The sequence below is a fragment of the Oncorhynchus masou genome, chromosome 32, assembly GCF_036934945.1.
Source record: "Oncorhynchus masou masou isolate Uvic2021 chromosome 32, UVic_Omas_1.1, whole genome shotgun sequence".
NCBI lineage: Eukaryota > Metazoa > Chordata > Actinopteri > Salmoniformes > Salmonidae > Oncorhynchus > Oncorhynchus masou.
Window position 1 is genome coordinate 13,444,444 of NC_088243.1, and position 25,908 is coordinate 13,470,351.

Here is a 25,908-nt window from a genome sequence, read left to right on the forward strand (position 1 = left end):
CCCACAATACCCCATGATGACAAAGCAAAAACTGTTTTTTAGAAATGGAATGGAAATATTACATTTACGTAAGTATTCAGACTCTTTACTCAGTACTTTGTTGAAGCACCTTTGGCAGCGATTACAGCCTGGAGTCTTCTTGGGTATGACGCTACAAGCTTGGCACCTGTATTTGGGGAGTTTCTCCTCTCAAGCTCTGTCAGGTTAGATGGGGAGTTTTGCTGCACAGCTATATTTAGGTCTCTCCAGAGATGTTCGATCAGGGTTAAGTCCGGGTTCTGGCTGGGCCACTCAGAGACTCGTCCCGAAGCCACTCCTGCGTTGTCTTGAATGTGTGCTGAGTGTCGTTGTCCTGTTTGAAGGTGAACATTCACCCAGTCTGAGGTCCTAAGAGCTTTGGAGCAGGTGTTTATCAAGGATCTCTCTGTACATTGCACCTTTCATATTTGCCTCTACCCCGACTAGTCCTTGCTGCTGAAAAACATCCTCACAGCATGATTCTGCCACCACCATGCTTCACCGTAGGGATGGTGCCAGTTTTCCTCCAGACGTGACACTTGACATTCAGGCCAAAGAGTTCAATCTTGGTTTCATCAGATCAGAGAATCTTGTTTCTCATGGTCTGAGAGTCTTGTGCCTTTTACTGAGGAGTGGCTTCCATCTGGCTTGATTGGTAGAGTGCTGCAGAGATGGTTGTTCTTCTGGAAGGTTATCCAATCCCAACAGAGGAGCTCTAGAGCTCTGTCAGAGTGACAATCAGGTTCTTGGTCACCTCCCTGGCTAAGGCCTTTCTCCCCTGATTGCTCTGTTTGGGAAGGCTGCCAGCTCTAGGAAGAGTCTTGGTGTTTCCAAACTTCTTCCATTTAAGAACGATGGAGGCCACTGTGTTCTTGGGGACCTTCAATACTGCAGACATTTTTTGGTACTCTTCCCCAGATCTGTGCCTCGACACAATGTTGTCTCGGAGCTCTACGGACAATGTCTTCAACATCATGGCTTGGTTTTTGCTCTGACATGCACTGTCAACTGTGGGACCTTATATAGACAGGTGTGTGCCGATCCAAATCATATCCAATCAATTGAAATGACCACAGGTGGACTCCAATCATGTTGTTGAAACATCTCAAGGATGATCAATGGAAACAGGAAGCACCTGAGCTCAATTTCAAGTCTCCATACTTATGTAAATAAGGTGTTTCTGTTTTTAATCTTTTATTCATTTGCAAAAATGTCTAAAAACCTGTTTTTGCTTTTTCATGATTGGGTATTGTGTGTAGATTGCTAAGGATTTTTTTATTTAATCCATTTTAGAATAAGTCTGTAACGTAACAAAATGTGGAAAAAGTCAAGGGGTCTGAATACTTTCCAAAGGCACTGTAAATAGCCACACTACTATTATCTCCCTCTCTCTCCCTCTCTCCCTCCTTCCAGCCCAAGCCCACTAAGGGCCGTATGCGGATCCACTGTCTGGAGAACGTGGACAAGGCCCTGCAGTTCCTCAAGGAGCAGAGGGTCCACCTGGAGAATATGGGATCACACGACATCGTCGACGGCAACCACCGCCTCATCCTGGGACTCATCTGGACCATAATTCTCAGATTCCAGGTGAGTTAGGATTCTTCTTCTTCTAACTTACCACTTAAACAACACAGGTTACAAAATTACCTCAATTTAAACCACCTGGTGCATGCCTGGTCTCAGATTTGTTTGTGCTTTATAGCCAACTTCTATGTCCCGGTGGCAAGACAGCACAAACTGATCTGGGATCACCAGCTTAGGTGATCTAATCACTAAAGACAACACTGGTTGAACAATTAACTCGAATTCAACATAAATCCCCTCTACCTGGAGCTGTATACAGTCTGGTTTCAGCCAACAGCCATCATTATCTGGTGTTAAAACTAAAACATCCCAAACAAAACACGGACTCTCCTTCACTGCAGCCGAGGTGAGTAAAACATTTAAACGTGTTAACCCTCGCAAGGCTGCAGGCCCAGACGGCATCCCCAGCCGCGCCCTCAGAGCATGCGCAGACCAGCTGGCTGGTGTGTTTACGGACATATTCAATCAATCCCTATCCCAGTCTGCTGTTCCCACATGCTTCAAGAGGGCCACCATTGTTCCTGTTCCCAAGAAAGCTAAGGTAACTGAGCTAAACGACTACCGCCCCGTAGCACTCACTTCCGTCATCATGAAGTGCTTTGAGAGACTAGTCAAGGACCATATCACCTCCACCCTACCTGACACCCTAGACCCACTCCAATTTGCTTACCGCCCAAATAGGTCCACAGACTATGCAATCTCAACCACACTGCACACTGCCCTAACCCATCTGGACAAGAGGAATACCTATGTGAGAATGCTGTTCATCGACTACAGCTCGGCATTTAACACCATAGTACCCTCCAAGCTCGTCATCAAGCTCGAGACCCTGGGTCTCGACCCCGCCCTGTGCAACTGGGTACTGGACATCCTGCCGGGCCGCCCCCAGGTGGTGAGGGTAGGCAACAACATCTCCACCCCGCTGATCCTCAACACTGGGGCCCCACAAGGGTGCGTTCTGAGCCCTCTCCTGTACTCCCTGTTCACCCACGACTGCGTGGCCACACTCGCCTCCAACTCAATCATCAAGTTTGCGGACGACACAACAGTGGTAGGCTTGATCACCAGCAACAACGAGACGGCCTACAGGGAGGAGGTGATGGCCCTCGGAGTGTGGTGTCAGGAAAATAACCTCACACTCAACGTCAACAAAACAAAGGAGATTGTGGAATTCAGGAAACAGCAGAGGGAACACCCCCCCATCCACATCGATGGAACAGTAGTGGAGAGGGTAGTAAGTGTTAAGTTCCTCGGCGTACACATCACAGACAAACTGAATTGGTCCACCCACACAGACAGCATCGTGAAGAAGGCGCAGCAGCGCCTCTTCAACCTCAGGAGGCTGAAGAAATTCGGCTTGTCACCAAAAGCACTCACAAACTTCTACAGATGCAAAATCGAGAGCATCCTGGCGGGCTGTATCACCGCCTCACCGGGGGCAAACTACCTGCCCTCCAGGACACCTACACCACCCGATGTTACAGGAAGGCCATAAAGATCATCAAGGACAACAACCACCCGAGCCACTGCCTGTTCACCCCGCTATCATCCAGAAGGCGAGGTCAGTATAGGTGCATCAAAGCTGGGACCGAGAGACTGAAAAACAGCTTCTATCTCAAGGCCATCAGACTGTTAAACAGCCACCACTAACATTGAGTGGCTGCTGCCAACACACTGACTCAACTCCAGCCACTTTAATAATGGGAATTGATGGGAAATGATGTAAAATATATCACTAGCCACTTTAAACAATGCTACCTAATATAATGTTTACATACCTTACATTATTCATCTCATATGTATACGTATATACTGTACTCTATATCATCTACTGCATCTTTATGTAATACATGTATCACTAGCCACTTTAACTATGCCACTTTGTTTACATACTCATCTCATATGTATATACTGTACTCGATACCATCTACTGTATCTTGCCTATGCTGCTCTGTACCATCACTCATTCATATATCTTTATGTACATATTCTTTATCCCCTTACACTTGTGTGTATAAGACAGTAGTTTTGGAATTGTTAGTTAGATTACTTGTTGGTTATTACTGCATTGTCGGAACTAGAAGCACAAGCATTTCGCTACACTCGCATTAACATCTGCTAACCATGTGTATGTGACAAATAAAATTTGATTTGATTTGACCATGTCTGTTTGATTCTTTTATCTGGGCTGATACAGTGATTCTTTTTAACAGGCTGATACAGTGTTTATTTTTAATTTGACATTGTACTGTTATTTTTAGCTTTGCTAGTTCAAACAATATGGCCTAGTTGCTGCATTTTTCACTCCATCAAGGAAGAGAGGAGAAAATAGGGAAGAGTTGACTAGCTAGCCTCTGTCTGCATCCCTACGTAGTGTCAGAACAAACGGAGGAGAAGAGAAGCAAAGTGGTGCTAAATTTAGCCTTGTCTCATAGATAGAATCCCTGTTTTAATTACTGACAGTGTGTTTGTTGGTAGTTGGTGGGAAGATGGTAACCTTGATCATTTACAGATTTAACATGCCCCGCTCTATCAGTTTAACCAATGTTTCAATTAGATACTAGATCTAGTATTAGCCTCTTTTTTTAAACCTTGTTTTAACTTGTTTTACCCTCATTACTAATAAAAATATACTCTTCATATTTCAGCCTAAAATAAGAAATAGACAGTTTATGTCTAAACATTCTCCCATTCTAAAATATACAGAATGTACACTATACACTGCATGTTGTCACGGTTGTGTGGGGAGACGGACTAAGGTGCAGTGTGATTAAAGTTCCACATCTTTATTTACCCCAAACTTTCAAACCAAAAGAAACCAACAACGAATCGTGACATCAGAGGTGCCATAGGCACTAACTCAAAACAATATCTCACAAAACACAGGTGGGAAAAAGGCTACCTAAATATGATCCCCAATTAGAGGCAACGATTACCAGATGCCTCTAATTGGGGACCATACCAAGCACACCAACATAGAAATAAATATACTAGATCACCCCCTAGTCACGCCCTGACCTACTACACCATAGAGAACCAAGGGCTCTCTATGGTCAGTGCGTGACACATGTCAAATACGCCGAACACAACAGGTGTAGACCTTAGCGTGAAATACTTACTGACAAGCCCTTAACCAACAATGCAGATTTTTTTTTAGTAAGTAACAAAATCTTTTTTTAGGGCCTTCCTCTGACACCGCCTGTTATAGAGGTCCTGGACGGCAGGATGCATGGCTCCAGGGATATGCTTGGCCGTATGCACTACCCTCTGTAGCACCTTGTGGTCGTATGCCAAGAAGTTGCCATACCAAGTGGTGATGTAACCAGTCCGGATGCTCTTGATGGTGCAGCTATAGAACTTTTTGAGGATCTGAGGACTCATGTCAAATCTTCAGTGTCCTGAGGGGGACTACAAGAGAAGGAGGACCAAGCACGCCCCCATTCTTATCGACGGGGCTGTAGTGGATCAGGTTGAGAGCTTCAAGTTCCTTGGTGTCCACATCACAAACAAACTAACACGGTCCAAGCACACCAAGATAGCCGTGAAGACGGCACGACAAAACCTATCTCTGGAGACTGAAAAGATTTGTCATGGGTCCTCAGATCCTCAAAAGGTTCTACAGCTGCAGCATCGAGATCATCCTGACTGGTTGCATCACTGCTTGGTATAGCAACTGCTCGGCCTCCAACCGCAAGGCACTACAGGGGGTAGTGTGTACGGCCTAGTGCGTCACTGGGGCCAAGCTTCCTGCCATCCAGGACCTCTATACCAAGCGGTGTCAGAGGAAGGCTTTAAAAATTGTCAGACTCCAGCCACACTAGTCATAGACTGTTCTCTTTGCTACCGCATGTCAAGTGGTACCAGGGCGCCAAGTCTAGGTCCAAGAGGCTTCTCAACAGCTTCTACCTCCAAGCCATAAGACTCCTGAACATCTAATCAAATGGCTATTTGCATTGCCCCCCCCTTACACTGCTGCTACTCTCTGTTATTATCTATGTATAGTTACTTTACTTTAACAACTCTACCTTCATGTACATATTACCTCAATTACCTCGACTAACTGGTGCTCCCGCACCAGTACTGTATCGGTACCCCCTGTATAAAGCCTCGCTATTGTTATTTTACTGCTGCTCTTTAAATATTTATTTATTTTATTTCTTATTCATATTTTTTCTAGGTCTTAATTTGTTATCAAATATTTTTCTACTTGTTGTTTATTTTGTCTAATATATATATATTTTTAAAGTTAATATTTGTATAAAAAAACTTTTTTAGCTGCCTTGTTGGTTTAGAGCATTTCACTTCCAAGCCTGTTGTATTCGGCACATGTGACAAATACGATTTGAGTTGAATAGGCGTTGTTGTGTGCTCTTCACAACGGTCTTGGTGTCCGTCAACATGTAGGTTGTGTTATGTCTGTCTGGTCTCCACGTAAGAACTATCTAGTCTAGTGTAAATTCTATATTCATTACTGTAGTTGACTCGCTGTCCCTCCTGTCCCTGTCCGACAGATCCAAGACATTGTGGTGGAGATGGGACAGGCAGACGGGACTCAACGCGAGAGCCGCACAGCCAAGGACGCTCTGCTACTCTGGTGCCAGATGAAGACTGCCGGGTGAGTAAAAAAAGACTAATCCAAAGCAATTTCCAGAAACTGTCAGTATTGACAAAGAAACTTGGTGGCCCATGTGACAATAGAACCCACATAAAGAAATGAGAGGCCCACACAAAGAATATTGCTATTCCCCCCATCCCCTATATACAACACTTCAACATATAAAAGTCTTTGTCAGGTCAGTAGAACCCACAGCCCTGATCTTGCCAACACCATGCTCTCACTCACAGAGACATTGGAACCACAAAAGGATCAATGATCAGGGTTGCTTGGATAAAGCCAGGTTCATTAGGGATCCGTGTATGTTATTAGTCCTGTTAGCTACTGGGATCCGTTTGGGATTGAGGCCAGTCCGTGACATTGATTATTTGTCCGTCCTGTTTCTACAGATATCCAAACGTAAACATCACCAACTTCACCACCAGTTGGAAAGACGGAATGGCGTTCAGTGCTCTCATACACAAACACAGGTAAGAGAAGATAGAATCACATATCATCCACAATAGCTGTGCCAGAATGATGACATTGGTTACAACCTGGTTGTAACAGAACCATATACACTATAATTCAAATTAGTGGATTCGGCTGTTTCAGCCACACCCGTTGCTGACAGGTGTATAAAATCAAGCACACAGCTATGCAATCTCCATAGACAAACATTGGCAGTAGAATGGCCTTACTGAAGAGCTCAGACTTTCAACGTAGCACCGTCATAGGATGCCACCTTTCCAACAAGTCAGTTTGTCAATTTTCTGCCATGCTGGAGCTGCCCTGGTCAACTGTAAGTGTTATTTTGAAGTGAAAAAGTCTAGGCGCAACAACGGCTCAGCCGCGAAGTGGTAGGCCACACAAGCTCATAGAATGGGACCGCCGAGTGCTGAAGCACGTAGCGTGTAAATATAATTTGTCCTCTGTTGCAACACTCACTACCGTGTTCCAAACTGCCTCTGGAGCAACAACAGCACAGGAACCGGTCATCGGGAGCTTCATGAAATGTGTTTCCATGGCCGAGCAGCTGCACACAAGCCTAAGATCACCATGCGCAATGCCGAGCATCGACTGAAGTGGTGTAAATCTTGCTGCCATTGGACTCTGGAGCAGTGGAAATGCATTCTCTGGCATGACGAATCTGGCTTTACCATCTGGTGGTCCAACGGATGAATCAAACTAACTTAGTTCCGTGAAAGAAATCTTAATGCTACAGGATACAATGACTTTGTAGACGATTCTGTGCTTCCAACTTTGTGGCAGCACTTTGGGGAAGGCCCTAAACTGTTTCAGCATGATAATGCCCCTAGGGTACAAAGTGAGATCCGTACAGAAATGGTCTGTCGAGATCAGTGGGGAAGAACTTGACTGGCCTGCACAGAGCCCTGACCTCAACCCAATTGAGCACCTTTGGGATGAATTGGAACGCTGACTGCGGACCAAGCCTAATCGCCTAAAATCAGTGCCTGAACTCTCTAATGCTCTTGTGACTGAATGGAAGCAAGTCCCCACAGCAATGTTCTCTCTCTCTCTCTCTCTCTCTCTCTGTCTCTCTCTCTCTCTCTCTGTCTCTCTGTCTCTGTCTCTCACACTCTCTGTCTCTCTCTCTCTCTCTCTCCCTCTCTGTCTCTCGCTCTCTTTCTTTATCTCGCTCTCTCGCTCTCTCTCGCTCTAATTCAATTGAATGGCTTTATTGGCATGGAAAACATATGTTTACATTGCCAAAACAAGTGAAATAGATAATAAACAAAAGTGAAAAAAAAACATTACAATCACAACATTTCCAAAAGCATAAAAACATTTCAAATATCATATTATATCTACATACAGTGTTGTAATGATGTGCAAATAGTTAAATTACAAAAGGGAAAATAAATCAATGTAAATATACAGTGCCTTGCGAAAGTATTCGGACCCCTTGAACTTTGCGACCTTTTGCCACATTTCAGGCTTCAAACATCAAGATATAAAACTGATTTTTTTTTGTGAAGAATCAACAACAAGTGGGACACAATCATGAAGTGGAACGACATTTATTGGATGTTTAAAACTTTTTTAACAAATCAAAAACTGAAAAATTGGGCGTGCAAAATTATTCAGCCCCTTTACTTTCAGTGCAGCAAACTCTCTCCAGAAGTTCAGTGAGGATCTCTGAATGATCCAATGTTGACCTAAATGACTAATGATGATAAATACAATCCACCTGTGTGTAATCAAGTCTCCGTATAAATGCACCTGTACTGTGATAGTCTCAGAGGTCCGTTAAAAGCGCAGAGAGCATCATGAAGAACAAGGAACACACCAGGCAGGTCCGAGATACTGTTGTGAAGAAGTTTAAAGCCGGATTTGGATACAAAAAGATTTCCCAAGCTTTAAACATCCCAAGGAGCACTGTGCAAGCGATAATATTGAAATGGAAGGAGTATCAGACCACTGCAAATCTACCAAGACCTGGCCGTCTCTCTAAACTTTCAGCTCATACAAGGAGAAGACTGATCAGAGATGCAGCCAAGAGGCCCATGATCACTCTGGATGAACTGCAGAGATCTACAGCTGAGGTGGGAGACTCTGTCCATAGGACAACAATCAGTTGAATATTGCACAAATCTGGCCTTTATGGAAGAGTGGCAAGAAGAAGCCATTTCTTAAAGATATCCATAAAAAGTGTCGTTTAAAGTTTGCCACCTGCCACCTGGGAGACCTGGGAGACACACCAAACATGTGGAAGAAGGTGCTCTGGTCAGATGAAACCAAAATTGAACTTTTTGGCAACAATGCAAAACGTTATGTTTGGCGTAAAAGCAACACAGCTCATCACCCTGAACACACCATCTCCACTGTTAAATATGGTGGTGGCAGCATCATGGTTTGGGCCCGCTTTCCTTCTGCAGGGACAGGGAAGATGGTTAAAATTAATTGGGAAGATGGATGAAGCCAAATATAGGACCATTCTGGAAGAAAACCTGACGGAGTCTGCAAAATACCTGAGACTGGGACAGAAATTTGTCTTCCAACAAGACAATGATCCAAAACATAAAGCAAAATCTATAATGGAATGGTTCAAAAATGAACATATCCAGGTGTTAGAATGGCCAAGTCAAAGTCCAGACCTGAATCCAATCGAGAATCTGTGGAAAGAACTGAAAACTGCTGTTCACAAATGCTCTCCATCCAACATCACTGAGCTCGAGCTGTTTTGCAAGGAGGAATGGGAAAAAATTTCAGTCTCTCGATGTGCAAAACTGATAGAGACATACCCCAAGCGACTTACAGCTGTAATCGCAGCAAAAGGTGGCGCTACAAAGTATTAACTTAAGGGGGCTGAATAATTTTGCACGCCCAATTTTTCAGTTTTTGATTTGTTAAAAAAGTTTGAAATATCCAATAAATGTCGTTCCACTTCATGCTTGTGTCCCACTTGTTGTTGATTCTTCACAAAAAATACAGTTTTATATCTTTATGTTTGAAGCCTGAAATGTGGCAAAAGGTCGCAAAGTTCAAGGGGGCCGAATAGTTTCGCAAGGCACTGTAGGTTGTATTTATAATAGTGTTTGTTCTTCACTGGTTGCACTTTTCTTGGCTGCCCTTTTCAGGTCACAAGTCTTGCTGCTGTGATTGATCTGTGTAATCTGAGGGAAATATGTTTCTCTAATATGGTCATACATTTGGCAAGAGGTTAGGAAGTGCAACTTAGTTTCCACCTCATTTTGTGGGCAGTGTGCACATAGCCTGTCTTCTCTTAAGAGCCAGGTCTGACTTTGGCAGCCGTTCTCAATAGCAAGGCTATGCTCACTGAGTCTGTACATAGTCAAAGATTTCCTTAATTTTGGGTCAATCACAGTGGTTAGATATTCTGCCACTGTGTGATCTCTGTTCAGGGCCAAATAGCATTTTAGTTTCCTCTGTTTTCAATGGGTCAAGTATTTATCTTTTTGTTTTCTCATGATTTGGTTGGGTCTAATTGTGATGCTGTCCTGGGTCTTTGTGGGGTCTGTTTGTGAATTTAGCCCCAGGACCAGCTTGCTTAGGGGGCTGTTCTCCAGATTAATTTCTCTGTTGGTGACGGCTTTGTTATGGAAGGTTTGGGAATCGCTTCCTTTTAGGTGGTTGTAGAATTTAGCGTCTCTTTTCTGGATGTTGATCATTAGTGGGTATCGGCCTAATTCTGCTCTGCATTCATTATTTGGTGTTTTACATAATACACCGAGGATATTTTTACAGAATTATGTATTCAATGTCTCAATTTGGTGTTTGTCCCATTTAAAAAAAAAATCTTGGTTGGTGGGCAGACCCCAGACCTCAAAACCATGAAGGGCAATGGGTTCTATAACTAATCCTCATTGTTATGTCTCTCTCTCTCAAGGCCAGACCTGGTGGACTATAGTGGCCTGAAGAGGTCCAATCCAACCCATAATCTTCAGAATGCCTTCAATGTAGCAGAGCAGACGCTTGGAGTAGCAAAACTGTTAGACCCTGAAGGTGAGTGACAATGTGCTGTTCCCTCATCTAGAACTAAGAACCGGTTTCCTGGACCCAGATTAAGCCAAGTCATGGACTAAAAAGCATACTCAATGGAACATCTCAGTAGAAAATCCTTTTCAGTCCAGAACCCCCTGTTCGGGAAACCGTCCCTTTCAGGTCTTTATGGGCTGAGCTCAAGGTGATCTTCTAGTTCTGACTGTCTGTCTTTATTACAGATGTGTTCACAGAGAACCCAGATGAGAAGTCCATCATCACATATGTTGTGGCTTTCTACCACTACTTCTCCAAGATGAAGGCATTAGCGGTGGAGGGGAAGAGAGTTGGCAAGGTGAGGATGGGATACATAATGCTGTGTGTGTGTGTGTGTGTGTGTGTGTGTGTGTGTGTGTGTGTGTGTGTGTGTGTGTGTGTAAATCTGTGCATGCATTGTTTCATGTGACAGTATTACACCCTAGTGTTTGAGTAACCTAACCCTCTGTATCCATCCTCTAGGTACTAGACCATGCCATAGAGACAGAGAAGATGATTGACAAGTACGAAACCCTGTCGTCAGACCTGCTGACATGGATACAGCAGACCATCATCATCTTGAACAACCGTAAACTGGCAAACTCTCTGACCGGGGTTCAACAGCAGCTCCAATCCTTCAACTCCTACCGCATAGTGGAGAAACCACCCAAGTCAGTCACATCAGCCTGCCGTATTACTCTATGGCTCAACTAGGGTTGCACAATTCCAGAAACGCCCCCCCCAAAAAAAATCTAGGTTTTCCAGAAAACCTTCAGGATTCTTGTAACTTTGAACCTGGGAATTTCCCCCATCTTTTAAAATAAGACATTCTTGTTCTGGTTCTGACACATCGTTTATTGTTTTGTCTGTGATGTTCCAGGTTCCAGGAGAAAGGTAATCTGGAGGTGCTGCTGTTCACCATCCAGAGTCGTATGAGAGCCAACAACCAGAGAGTCTATACCCCCAAGGAAGGGGCTCTAGTGGCTGATCTCAACAGGGTAAGGAATATAAGCTTGCAGGAATACTAACATGGGAGTTAAGTTTAATATAGTGGGCTGGTTCAGGACTTACTTACGTTATGGGGCGTCATCCGAATGCAGGAATGGAGAAGACAGAGGCAGTAGTTTGAGTACTGGGTGATTTATTCATGAACAAAGACACAAGAATGACTAATCTTAACAAAGTCCTACAGTAGCCTGCTGACAGTGAAATAGACTGTCCCTGTCTGTGCATCTCCTCCTCATGGACTGCTCCGGATTTGCCAGTTCTTGCTGTGAGATGTTACCCCACTCTTCCACCAAGGCACCTGCAAGTTCCCGGCCATTTCTGGGGGGAATGGCCCTAGCCTTCACCCTCCGATCCAACAGGTCCCAGACGTGCTCAGTGGGATTGAGATCAGGGCTCTTCGCTGGCCATGGCAGAACACTGACATTCCTGTCTTGCCGGAAATCACTCACAGAATGAGCAGTATGGCTGGTGGCATTGTCATGCTGGAGGGTCATGTCAGGATGAGCCTGCAGGAAGGATACCACATGAGAGAAGAGGATGTCTTCCCTGTAACGCACAGCATTGAGATTGCCTGCAATGACAACAAGCTGAGTCCGATGATGCTGTGACACACCGCCCCAAGCCATGACGGACCCTCCACCTCCAAATCAATACCTCTCCAGAGTACAGGCCTCATGGTAACGCTCATTCCTTCAACGATAAACGCGAATCTGACCTTCACTCCTGGTGAGACAAAACTGCGACTTGTCAGTGAAAAGTACTTTTTGTCAGTCCTGCCTAGTCCAGCGACGGTGGGTTTGTGCCCATACGGGATGTTGTTGCAGGTGATGTCTGGTGAGGACCTGCCTTACAACAGTCCTACAAGCCCTCAGTCCAGCCTCTCTCAGCCTATTTCGGACAGTCTGAGCACTGATGGAGGGATTGTGTGTTCCTAGTATAACTCGGGCTGTTGTTGTTGTCATTCTGTACCTGTGATGTTCGGGTGTACCGATCCTGTGCAGGTGTTATTACACGTGGTCTGCCACTGCGAGGACGATCAGCTGTCCGTCCTGTCTCCCTGTAGCGCTGTCTTAGGCATCTCACAGTACAGACATTGCAATTTATTGCCCTGGCCACATCTGCAGTCATGCCTCCTTGCAGCATGCCTAAGGCACATTCACATGAGCAGGGACCCTGAGCATCTTTCTTTTTGTGTTTTTCAGAGTCAGTAGAAAGGCCTCTTTTAGTGTCCTAAGTTTCCATAACTGTGACCTTAATTGCCTACCGTCTGTAAGCTGTTAGGGTCTTAACGACCGTTCCACAGGTGCATGTTCATTAATTGTTTATGGTACATTGAACAAGCATGGGAAACAGTGTTTAAACCCTTTACAATGAAGATCTGTGAAGTTATTTGGATTTTTATGAATTATCTTTGAAACACAGCATCCTGAAAAAGGGCCGTTTCTTTTTTTGCTGAGTTTGTAATCAACCATGTTGTCCTCTGCAGGCCTGGGAGCATTTGGAGTGGGCGGAGCATGAGAGGGAACGTGTCCTGAGAGACGAGCTGATTCGCCAGGAGAAACTGGAGCAGATGGCCAGACGCTTCGACAGGAAGGCTTCCATGAGAGAGACCTGGCTACTGGAGAACCAGAGACTGGTGGCACAGGTAAATGTCCACTATTATACACTTGGTGGTTCGAGCCCTGAATGCTGATTGGCTAACAGCCGTGGTATATCAGACTTAACGTGTGCACTATTATACATTGGGTGGTCCGAGCCCTGAATTCTGATTGGCTGACAGCTGCAATTCACCTGAACATAGACAGCCCATAAAAACATAACAAAACAGACATCCACTTCATTTTGGGGCCAATTCAAAGCTGAGACAAGTGCATGCAACTTGGACCTTTGCGTAAATCATTCATTGATGACAGTGGGATACTTGTGTGAAAACTTGCACAGATCTCAAGTCAGAATACTTACCTGCCCCAAATATTAAGATAGACATATATAACAGTCTCTTCACATCTCAAATACCTTCCACCTTCAGGACAACTTCGGCTACGACCTGCCGGCGGTAGAGGCTGCTAAGAAGAAGCACGACGCCATCGAGACGGACATCGCTGCCTACGAGGAACGCATCCAGGGCATAGTAGCCATCTCTAAAGAGCTGGAGTCTGAGCGTTACCACGACACCAAGCGCATCGACGTGCGTAAGGACAACATCCTGAGGCTGTGGGATTACCTACAGGAGCTGCTGAAAGCTCGCAGGGCACGACTGGACAAGAACCTTACCCTGCAGAGGATCTTCCAGGAGATGTTGTACATCATCAACTGGATGGATGGGATGAAGGTACAATGATAATAGTAATAATACACATAATACAATAACAATATGGCCAAAGAAACTTACAAAATGGAAGATATTGACAGTGATGCATACTGTACTAACTATACCTGGCCCCTGCTGCAATCAAACCCATAACCCTGGTGTTGCAAGCTAACCCATAACCCTGGTGTTGCAAGCTAACCCATAACTCTGGTGTTGCAAGCTAACCCATAACCCTGGTGTTGCAAGTTAACCCATAACTCTGGTGTTGCAAGCTAACCCATAACCCTGGTGTTGCAAGCTAACCCATAACCCTGGTGTTGCAAGCTAACCCATAACCCTGGTGTTGCAAGCTAACCCATAACCCTGCTGTTGCAAGCTAACCCATAACTCTGGTGTTGCAAGCTAACCCATAACCCTGGTGTTGCAAGCTAACCCATAACCCTGGTGTTGCAAGCTAACCCATAACCCTGGTGTTGCAAGCTAACCCATAACCCTGGTGTTGTAAGCTAACCCATAACCCTAGTGTTGCAAGCTAACCCATAACCCTAGTGTTGCAAGCTAACCCATAACCCTAGTGTTGCAAGCTAACCCATAAACCTGGTGTTGTAAGCTAACCCATAACCCTAGTGTTGCAAGCTAACCCACAACCCTAGTGTTGCAAGCTAACCTATAACCCTGGTGTTGCAAGCTAACCCATAATCCTGGTGTTGCAAGCTAACCAACAACCCTGTTGTTGCAAGCTAACCCACAACCATGGCGTTGCAAGCTAACCCACAACCCTGGTGTTGCAAGCTAACCCACAACCCTGGCATTGCAAGCTAACCCACAACCCTGGTGCTGCAAGCTAACCCACAACCCTGGCGTTGCAAGGTAACCCATAACCCTAGTGTTGCAAGCTAACCCATAACCCTGGTGTTGCAAGCTAACCCATAACCGTAGTGTTGCAAGCTAACCCACAAGCCTGGTGTTGCAAGCTAACCCACAACCCTGGTGTTGCAAGCTAACCCATAACCCTGGTGTTGCAAGCTAACCAACAACCCTGGTGTTGCAAGCTAACCCACAACCATGGCGTTGCATGCTAACCCACAACCCTGGTGTTGCAAGCTAACCCACAACCCTGGCGTTGCAAGCTAACCCACACCCCTGGCGTTGCAAGCTAACCCACTAGGCCATTGGAACCAGACACAGCATGGGCCAAGTTATGAATCTGAAAAAAAGCGTTCCACAGGGATGCTGGTCCATTTTGACTCCAATGTTTCCCACAGTTGTGTCACTTTGGCTGGATGTCCTTTGGGTGGTGGACCATTCTTGATACAGACGTGAAACTGTTGAGTGTGAAAAACTAAGCAGCGTTGCAGTTCTTGACACAAACCGGTGCGCCTGCACCTACTACCATATCCAGTTTACAGGCACCTCAGTATGTTGTCTTGCCTATTCACTCTCTGAATGGCACACATACACAATTCATGTCTCAATTGTCAAGGATTAAAAATCCTTCTTCAACCTGTCTTCTCCTCTTTATCTACACTGATTAAAGTGGATTTACCAAGAGACATCAATTAGGATCATAGCTTTCACCTCGATTCAACTGGTCAGTATGTCATGGAAAGAGCAGGTGTTCTTAATGTTTTGTATGCTCAGTGTATTTGCATACAGTGTATAACTGCAGAAATACATTATGATAGTTTCCCCCCTGCTCAAGCAAGCTATGCTACAACATTCCTTTGCTAGTTTTTGGCCCATCTCAATGAACTAACCTCCTTGCCACCCCACACTTCTGTGCCTGACCTCCCCTCCCCCTCCACCTCTCCCCCTCACCCCTGACCTCTGACCCTGTGGCATGTCCCCAGGCTCGGCTGCTCTCCCCTGACTTTGGGAAGCACCTGTTGGAGGTGGATGACCTGCTCCAGAAGCATGCTCTGGTGGAGGCCGACATCACTGTGCAGGCAGAAAGAGTTCACGACTCCAACGCGGCTGCTCTCAAGTTTGCCAATAGAGATAGTAAGTGAAGTGCAAGGAGCGTTCCTATTCCTACTACTGTCCCTCTCAGCTACCTGTTATGTACTCGGGCCGTACATATCATCTAACAAAAGAGGGTAACACATTACATTAAGTATACCCTCATGCCAAATATATCTTCATGTATAGAGTAACCCAAAATACTGTAGATCTTCATGTAAAATGTAGGCAAATTATATCTTCATGTAAAATGTAGGCAAATTATATCTTCATGTAAAGTGTTACCAAAATATATCTTAATGTAGTGTTACCAAAATATATCTTAATATAGTGTGACCAAAATATATCTGCATGTAAAGTGTTACCAAAATATATCTTAATGTAGCGTTACCAAAATATATCTTAATGTAGTGTTACCAAAATATATCTTAATATAGTGTGACCAAAATATATCTGCATGTAAAGTATAATCCAACTCTTGTGGTTAGAGTAACTGCCCTGAGATTGGAAAGTGGGGGATCCATTATCACTGCATGTTATGTTTTGACCCACCTCCCCCCTCTCTCTCCCAGGCTACAAGCCCTGTGACCCCCAGGTGATTAAGGACCGGGTGCAGCACCTGGACCTGTGTTACCAGGAGCTGTGTGCCCTTGCGGCCCAACGCCGCGCTCGCCTTGAGCAGTCCCGACGCCTCTGGAACTTCTTCTGGGAGGTAGGTAGTCGAGAGGCTGGAAAGAAGGGCTTGCAACTGGAGGGTTGTGCCCTTGAGCAAGGGACTTAACCCCTAAAATATTCCACTGGTGCTGCACTGCAGAGGACCATGTCCTCCAAACTTTCTCTCTCTCTCTGTGTGTGTGTATATGTGTGTCTCTCAAGGGGTTTGGGATAAAGGAAAAATACAAACGTTAGTGTATCTGAGACAATTCACAATAAAGTATATTATGTCTTATCTCAGATGGCCGAGCTGGAGAGCTGGATCAAGGAGAAAGAGCATATCTTCTCCTCGCTGGACTACGGCAAGGACCTGACCAGTGTGCTGGTCCTTCAGAGCAAACACAGTGCCTTCGAGAACGAGCTGGGGGCTCGCCGTGCACACCTGCAGCAGATACTGGATGAGGGTGATAAGATGATCCAGGCCAGACACTTCGGGGCGCCCCAGGTCAGTTGGTAGAGGGTGCTGGGCTTAGGTTGTAGAGTGTGGCACTTGCAATGCCAGGGTCGTGGGTTTGCTTCCTGCTGGTGTCCCCGTTACTTAAATGTATACATTCAATACTTTAAGTCGCTTTGGATACAATTCTAAATGAAATCTATTTTATTATTGTATATATTAGGTTGGGGATTGCATGGAAGACGTGAGGCGTCAGTGGCAGCAGCTGGAGGAGCTGGCAGCATTCAGAAGGCAGAACCTCCAGGACACCCAGAGGTTCTTTCAGTTCCAGGGAGAGGCTGAAGACCTGAAGGCCTGGCTGCTGGATGCCAAGAGGCAGATGACTAGTGATGACATGGGCCATGATGAGTATACCACTCAGAGGCTGCTGAAGAGACACCGAGACCTCCGGAACGATGTCGCCAGGAACGGAGCCACCATCGATGCTCTGACCAAACAGGTGAATGAATGAACTGACTGACTGACAGAATGGCTTATTGGGGATGTGTCTGAAACGGCACCCTATTCCCAGGGCAAGTAGTTTACTATGTAAGGAGTAGGGTACCATTTCAGACTCACCTTGGTGTGTTTTACTGTACTGCTTAACGGTGCAGTTGCTACATCCATTTTTGGATTTAAAAGTGAATGATATGCACCCATCAATTCTTTAAGAATATAACTTATAAATGCCTCATGAGCTTAATTCAAATATAGTACAAAATATATGCTGGTTTTCCTCCAATGTTTGTAAACAAAGTAAAATGTAAACAAACACTGTATAGCCTAAAACATAGGTAAAACTATAATGTTGATATCATGGATGATCAGTACTTGCATCCACAGCTCTGTCTTTGAATTTGAGAGGTTGTTACATTTCTCCAGCAATGTATGTATTCGGCAAACACACTTTAAAATACACTTGAACTTGACCAGGCGGCGGCGCTACCCGAGGAGCTGCGCAACACGCCGGACATCCAGAGACGTCTGAAGGACATCAGAGACCTGTACATGGAGCTGATGTCCCTGTGTGACCTGAGGCAGAAGAAGCTGGATGATACCATGGCCCTCTACACAATCTTCAGTGAGACAGACTCCTGCGAGCTGTGGATGGGCCAGAAGGAGACCTGGTTGGTGGGGCTGGACGTACCGGAGAATCTAGAGGATCTGGAGGTGGTGCAGAACAGGTATAAAGCACAGTTCTGATACAGTATGAAGGTTGGAGAGGAAGTGGTGCAGAACACGTACAAACCAATCTGCTTACATTGCAGAAATTGCAGATAATCTGTGCAGAAATTAGACAGATTATCAGATTGTATCATATTGTTTGGGTCCCTGCAATGTTAAGCACGACTTCCACATTTGTAGAGATCTGACACCAATCATATCTGTATATTTGCTCTAATGCAGGGGTCCCCAACTGGTGGCCCGCAGGCCTGAATTTGGCCCATGTTTTCAGAGAAAAAAATATAGATTATTTAAATATTTGTTTTAATTGTTCGACATGTAGACTGTAAAAACACCACCAAATCAGCTCCAAGTGATTTTTATTTTGGAAATCTGCTCCAAAGTGTTCCCATGCATAATGGAGAGATATACAATGTACTGTGTGTGATCGTATACAAATGTAAGCAAGGTTTGAAAGGATTATGTTTTAGTCAAATATTATATCTGTTTGGGCTTCTTGCGATCAATTTGCAGTCCGTGGCTGATGAGCCCTGCTCTACTGCACACTGTATGATGTATTGATTACTATGTTTTCTCTTCTTAGGTTGAGTATTCTTGCTTCAGATATGGCTAATGTCCAGACGCGTGTTGATGATGTCAACAAAGCAGTGAAGCAGCTTGAGGACAGCAGACACCCTTGTACCAAAGAGGTGAAGGAATGCCAGTTGAGACTTAATAAGAGGTGAGACTCAGGCTGTCTTCTTCTTTTTCTTCTTCTTCTTCTTAATATAAATGTATCCATAGTCCACAGTCTTTCCTCCTTGCGTTATTAATATTGACTCTCTCCTCTGCTTCTCTTCTCTTTCAGGTGGGAGGCCTTCAAGGCCATGGTTGTGGACAAGAAGCGTAAGGTGGATTCAGCTCTCAGCTACCACAACTATGGACTGGAGTGTGACGAGACAGAGGCCTGGATCAGGGACAAAACCCGGGTCATTAAGTCTACCCAGGACCTGGGCAACGACCTGAACGCTGTGATGACCATCCAGAGGAAACTCTACGGCATGGAGCGGGACCTGGCTGCCATCGAAGACAAGCTCCACTTCCTGAGGAGCGAGGCGGACCAGCTGGCCAAGGATCACCCAGACAACGCTGCAGACATCCTGTTTAGGAGAGCCGAGCTGGACGCAGCCTGGGATAACCTGAGGGCCACCCTGAAGGACCGGGAGGTGTGTTTGTGTGTGACTGTGTGTGTGTTTGCTATCTGGAGTTGATCCCCTCAAACAACAACAAATTAACTATTAAAGTTGTATTGTATTGTAGGACTCTCTTGGAGAGGTGTCCAAACTGCAGACCTTCCTACAGGACATGGATGACTTCCAGTCCTGGCTCTTCAAGACCCAGAAGGCCGTGGCATCCGAGGACTTGCCTGAGACCCTGCCCCAGGCTGAGCAGCTGCTGAACCTCCACGATGATGTATATGATGAAATGGATGCTCATGAGGAGGACTACCACAAGGTTAGTTTCAGTTTAGGATTTAAACTACAGTTTACACAAAGTCCTAACACACCAATACAAAGCAAGGGTAGCTCTTTACACTCATACATTTATACAGATTGAAGATGGCAGATTTGGACACTGATAAGCAACTATTTTGGAACACTGTGTCTGTACAGTAACATGCTATACATGATGTTAGAGCTCTGGCTCTGCACTTCACAGCTCTGTATGGGTTTTGACTGACAGCCGTTCTGAACTTGAGTACTGCATGTGACAGATACAGTGTCAATGTTTATGATCTCTATAGTTTTAGGTACAGTAAGAATTAGCATGGGTAACCTTACTCTATAAAATGACAAAACCCAGGGAAATTCATTTTAACATCCCAATGTCGACAATAATGATATTCCATAAAATAGGCTATACAACATGCACAGCATCAGATTAGCCAAAAATGTAATAGCACATTTGGATGGAGCCGAGCAGACACCCTGGATGGATCCGAGCAGACGCCTTGGGTGGATCCGAGCAGACGCCCTGGGTGGAGCCGAGCAGACGCCCTCGGTGGAGCCGAGCAGACGCCCTGGGTGGAGCCGAGCAGACGCCCTGGGTGGATCCGAGCAGATGCCCTGGGTGGAGCCGAGCAGACGCCCTCGGTGGAGCCGAGCAGACGCCCTGGGTGGAGCCGAGCAGGCGCCCTGGGTGGAGCCGAGCAGGCGCCCTGGGTGGAGCCGAGCAGGCGCCCTGGGTGGAGCCGAGCAGACGCCCTGGGTGGAGCCGAGCAGACGCCCTGGGTGGGTCCGAGCAGACGCCCTGGATGTGTCCGAGCAGACGCCCTGGGTGGATCCGAGCAGACGCCCTGGATGTGTCCGAGCAGACACCCTGAAGTAGCACGAGGACTTTGTTGCATGGAAGCCTTTAGCGTATTTACTTGACGCAAAGTCACCATAAATTCAAATCATATGCATAATTGACAGTGCCGGACTGCACATGCAACCCGAATGCAGTTAATAAACCCTACAGGAAACCTCTACAGTATAGCCTATAAAAGAACATGTGCCTCTTTTAGCTGTCATTGTGCATCTTCAGACAGTCACAAATTTGATAGACCTATGTACAATTCACTACATAGGGCCTAGGCATCTCTGCCACAGATGTGAAGTCTGTTAACAATTCAACGGCAAAAATACTACCTTCTCCTGTCTTATGGAGCCTAGGCTATTTTCATATCCAGTCTCATTCCCATGAAACCCCATATCAGGACTCTTGCCTCACATGAAAATCCTTAACTTTATTTTGTAATCCATAGGTTGCATTATCAAAGCACATCTCTCACATATGCATGTTAAAACGCCACTATAACATTTATACCGCTTCTCTGTGCTGTCTTGTACTTGCTGCCCACATGAGAACATGTCCAGCAGCAAACCACCCTGCATCCCAGTGCTGGCTTACCTCTGAAGCTAAGCAGCGTTGGTCTTGGTCAGTCACTGGATGGGAGACCAGATGCTACTGGAAGGGGAGTGAAAGTGCCAGTAGGAGGCACCCTTTCCTGTTCTCCAGGGCAGTGATTGGGGACATTTCCTTGTGTAGGATGCTGTTTTTCAGATGGGATGTTAAACAGGTGTCCTGACTCTCTGTGGTCACTAAAGACCCCATTATTGTAAGAGTAGGGGTGTTGACCCTGGTGTCCTGGCTAAATTCCCAATCTGGTCACCTAATCATCCCCAGCTTACAATTGGTGCTTTCCTCCTCTCCCTAACTTTTTGTTGTTGCTGGAAATGAGAATGTGTTCTCAGTCAACTAACCTGGTTAAATAAAATAAAAATGAAGAGCTTTGTTAGAGAATGTGTGATCAACAAACAGAATGTAAATATGGATATAGTTTTTAAAGAGTTGGTCCCCATTAAGATAGGTTTTGATATTTAAACTATTTCCACTCTTCATCTCCCCCTTATTCATGAGCTGATCGGTATAATCATCAACTACTTTTTATTATTGCTTTTTATTTTAGTCTACTTGGTAAATATGCTCTTCTAGTAAATATGTTATTTTAGTCTACTTGGTAAATATAGTAAATATGTTTTTTAGTCTACTTGGTAAATATGCTCTTCTAGTAAATATGTTATTTAGTCTACTTGGTAAATATGCTCTTCTAGTAAATATGTTATTTAGTCTACTTGGTAAATATGCTCTTCTAGTAAATATGTTATTTAGTCTACTTGGTAAATATGCTCTTCTAGTAAATACGTTATTTAGTCTACTTGGTAAGCATTTCACTGTAAAGTCGACACTTGTTGTATTCGGAGCATGTAACAAATACAGTTTGATTTGATTGATTTGATTTGACTTTACTTTTTTTGGACAACTTTTAATATTACTTCTCTTACATTCCTAAAGAAAATAATGTCTTTTTTACTCCATACATTTTCGCTGATACCCAAAAATACTCGTTACATTGGATGCATTCTGGACAGGAAAATGGTCCAATTCACACACTTATTAAGAGAAGATCCCTGGTCATCCCTACTGCCTCTGATCTGGCAGACTCACTCTAAACACGTGCTTAGTTTGTAAATGATGTCTGAGTGTTGGAGTGTGCCCCTGGCTATCTGTAAATAAGAAAATCAACATTTAAATGAACGCCTGCTTTGCTTAATATAAAGAACTTGAAATGATTTCTACATGTACTTTTACTTTTGACACTTAAGTATATTTAAAACCAAATACTTTTAGACTTTTACTCAAGTAGTATTTTACTGGGTGACTTTCACTTTTACGTGAGTCATTTTCTATTAAAGTATCTTTACTTTTACTCATGTATGACAGTTGGGTACTTTTCCCACCACTGGCCCTGCCCTGGGTTGTTCTGAACAGAATGAGCCTATGTTTGTCGATTGTGAAGAACATTTGCAGCGGTGCACCTGAAAGCTTGACTCCTTTCTATGTGCACCAAAGTTATAAATCTGTTCTCTGAATTGCCCTGTGAAGCCTATCACTGTGAGATCATACTTTATAATTTAGCTAGTCATGTTGGCAATAGAACAAACTTTTGAATGATGCCCACCTGACCCAGATTGTGATTTATAATGGGCAGTTTTTGGATTGAATAAACTACAGCAGTAATTGTGTGATGGTGGGAATGCAGGGCTGTGTTCCAAACAAAACTACTACAAGTGTACTTGTTCTAGTTCCTCAACGGCACAGCTAGGAGAGATCCAAGACTAAGCTTATAATTTAACTCTTTTTTTTGTTATAAAAGTGCATTGGAATGTCCTAGGAACTGTGCACATTTTGGAGAGGTGCTTGGCCAGTCGGAGACACCAGTTAGACCTCTCACTCAAACCCTTGTAATTTTTTTGGTCTTATCTACCCCACATTTTCCCGGAATATTCTTATCATGTTACTGAATTTATCCAGACTATTTTCAGATTTCGTTATTAACAAATGCGGCGAAAAGTTCAGTAAATGTCAAATGCACATAAAATCAACAGTGTTTGGATTCAGTCTTGTGTCAGGTGGACTGTTGTGTCCTCAACTTTGGTCTAGTCATTTTATCATCATCTCCAAACTGTTCCCTTTCAGTTGCTACCATGCTTATAAATATGCATTTCACATTTCTTCTGTAAGAACATTTACAATTTAGCCTTATCCAAAAAAGAGTTATAGATAGAACAGCGGGTATGGTTCACAACAGAAAATTGACATATTACAAAAACGTATTTGATGTGGAACAGCAAGCATAACTCAATCCAATTCAAGTCAATTCAATTTATTTCAGGTGAGGGACACGGGGGTGGCGGTAACCCAGGGCCAGCTGGACGACCCTCAGTACCAGGAGCTGGACAAGAGGCTGAAGGGTCTGGACCGCGGCTGGGACGAGCTCCACAAGATGTGGGACAGCAGGAAGGGCTTCCTGGACCAGGGCCTGGGCTTCCAGCTGTTCATGAGGGACACCAAGCAGGTGGAAACCATCCTCAACAACCAGGTAAGATAACTTGTTCTCATTGACTTACGTATCTAAATAAAGGTTAACAAACATCCTCAACAACAAGATAAGATTAACGAATATTGTGATACCAAGTCGTTATTGTAAAAGATAATTTGTTCTCAGTGATTTGCCTGGCTAACTAAAGGTTTACAACAACCAGGTAAGAAGATAAAAAAGTATTGACATTTTTCCTTCCATAAGCATTTCCCTAATGTATTTGTATTTAATTTGTATTGTGGGTTTTACTGTGAATGCTGGAGTGAGTAAGATTCATTACACATGGCCCGAGTTGTGGAGTAATGGATTACAAAAAAACTGCAATCCGTTACGTTACCAGCAAAAATATTGTAATCAGATTACCGATACTTTTGAAAAACTAGATGATTAATTCTAGGATTACTTTTAAATTCAGAAAGGATGTTTGTGGAAAAAATGACATTCAAATCAGCATTGAAAAAGGCTCAAGTTTAAGTTTGTTCCGCTTGAGTGAGTCTGACCACAAGTCCGAGACCACTATGATGAAACACCAGATGTGTTTGATGGATCGTGGGAAAAGAGCAGGAATAGACTTATATAGGCTACAGTCCAAGCTATGTCTTCCAATGGTGCAACTGCCAGAGGTGGGACCAAGTCATTGTTTCACTAGTCTCATGTAAGTCTCAAGTCTTAGTTTAGGACTTGAGACTTGAGCGCTATCTATATATTTATTACTTTCCAAATAAACGTTATATTTCCATGGAAATACATGGGTAGCCATGAGAAAGACCCCCCCCCCTCCCCCATAGTGATCGACCATCCAGGAATGCTACGGGGCGCAATCGGGTAATGTAGGCTTGTACACAATCGCCCAACCTTAAAACACACACACACACTCACTCTCTGTGTGGTTGCAGTAGGCTAACCTATGTCAATGGTTTAAGGAACAACAGTAACATTAGGCAGGGTTTAGGCTACCAACTGCCTAGCCAGTTGTAGCTCAATCTTGGGTGCAATGATCACATTCCCGCACTGACTGACAGTGTGGAGGCTCATTGATGTAACATTACGTTAGCCTACATGATACACCAGTAAAGTAATACAATATATAGCTGTCGGCTATATTAGCCACAACTTACTGTACTTTGTGCAGCTTCAAATGTCGAACAAAGTTGGAAATTGTTACGCCTCCGTCTGTAATTTTCTTCACGCAAGTTTTGTAAGTTGCAATCAATTTTTTGTTGAAACATCGTCGCCCTTTCCAAGGGCTCCATCTGAACTCACCCGCCGACGTTCCTCTGCTCTGCCTCGCACAACTGTTTCTCAGCTGGCACGGATTGATTGGCTGCTGTCCGATTCAAACTGTAATCCGTTAAATGAAGAGTTGATGCACTGCACACTTTTTAAAATAGCATCATTTTTAATATTTGGGCTTGAGGAGGGTTGGGGAGGTTTGGGGAGGTTTGGGGAGGCTTGGGGAGGCTTGGGGAGGGTATCAAGTCAGGTCGAGTCATAAGGCTCAAGTCCAAGTCAAGTTACGAGTCATTGGTTTTAAAGTCGAGTTACAAGTCATCATATTTGTAACTCGAGTCTGACTCGAGTCCAAGTCATGTGACTCGAGTCCACACCTCTGGCAACTGCTGTCGGCATCCAAAGATTGAACTTGAATAAACGTTTGGAGGTAAGGACGACAGCAATGGGGTTCCCTACGGGCTATACATTTATCACTTATTTTTATATCTACATAGCACATTGATGTGAATCACGCTGCTGCTCTCTCATTTAACTATTTGCGCCTCATGGATTGTGGCTTTTATGGATGGCTGTTCACAAATGTATATGTGTATTTTAACCCAATAATTGTTTAATTGAAGTTTAAGCTGCCTATCAATCATTGTCCCAGCCTATGGATTCAAAGTTTGAGGGAGTTCCTCTCTTCTACACTCCTCTGTAGAATTGTGCTCCATACTATCAACAACTAGTTTATTGTTTATTGCTCGATGTAATTTGTGCTGATTCCCCCCAAAATCCATAAGCCTAACGGACACATGCTCAAACTCGTACACTTTTGATAGACTTACATGAGCAATCTGTAGTTGATACATACATTTTTGTTCTTATAAATGAATGATTTCCTTTTTTAAATATTTTTTTAAATT

The 25,908-nt window shown here is 44.3% G+C and overlaps 1 protein-coding gene across 3 annotated transcripts in view; it reads left to right on the plus strand.

Moving 5' to 3' along the window:
• Positions 1-25,908, plus strand: part of LOC135525610 (spectrin beta chain, erythrocytic-like) — a 106,421-nt gene that overhangs the window by 37,566 nt on the left and 42,947 nt on the right. For all 3 annotated transcript variants that reach the window (XM_064953332.1, XM_064953333.1, XM_064953334.1), the window contains 18 exons: positions 1,432-1,605; positions 6,114-6,217; positions 6,607-6,687; positions 10,569-10,684; positions 10,903-11,015; positions 11,180-11,367; positions 11,577-11,694; positions 13,191-13,349; positions 13,734-14,036; positions 15,866-16,016; positions 16,547-16,686; positions 16,930-17,133; positions 17,306-17,581; positions 18,055-18,305; positions 18,890-19,027; positions 19,154-19,511; positions 19,606-19,800; positions 23,564-23,770. In XM_064953332.1, coding sequence (XP_064809404.1) covers positions 1,432-1,605; positions 6,114-6,217; positions 6,607-6,687; positions 10,569-10,684; positions 10,903-11,015; positions 11,180-11,367; positions 11,577-11,694; positions 13,191-13,349; positions 13,734-14,036; positions 15,866-16,016; positions 16,547-16,686; positions 16,930-17,133; positions 17,306-17,581; positions 18,055-18,305; positions 18,890-19,027; positions 19,154-19,511; positions 19,606-19,800; positions 23,564-23,770 — 3,276 coding nt within the window. The remainder of the gene's footprint in view (positions 1-1,431; positions 1,606-6,113; positions 6,218-6,606; positions 6,688-10,568; positions 10,685-10,902; positions 11,016-11,179; positions 11,368-11,576; positions 11,695-13,190; positions 13,350-13,733; positions 14,037-15,865; positions 16,017-16,546; positions 16,687-16,929; positions 17,134-17,305; positions 17,582-18,054; positions 18,306-18,889; positions 19,028-19,153; positions 19,512-19,605; positions 19,801-23,563; positions 23,771-25,908) is intronic.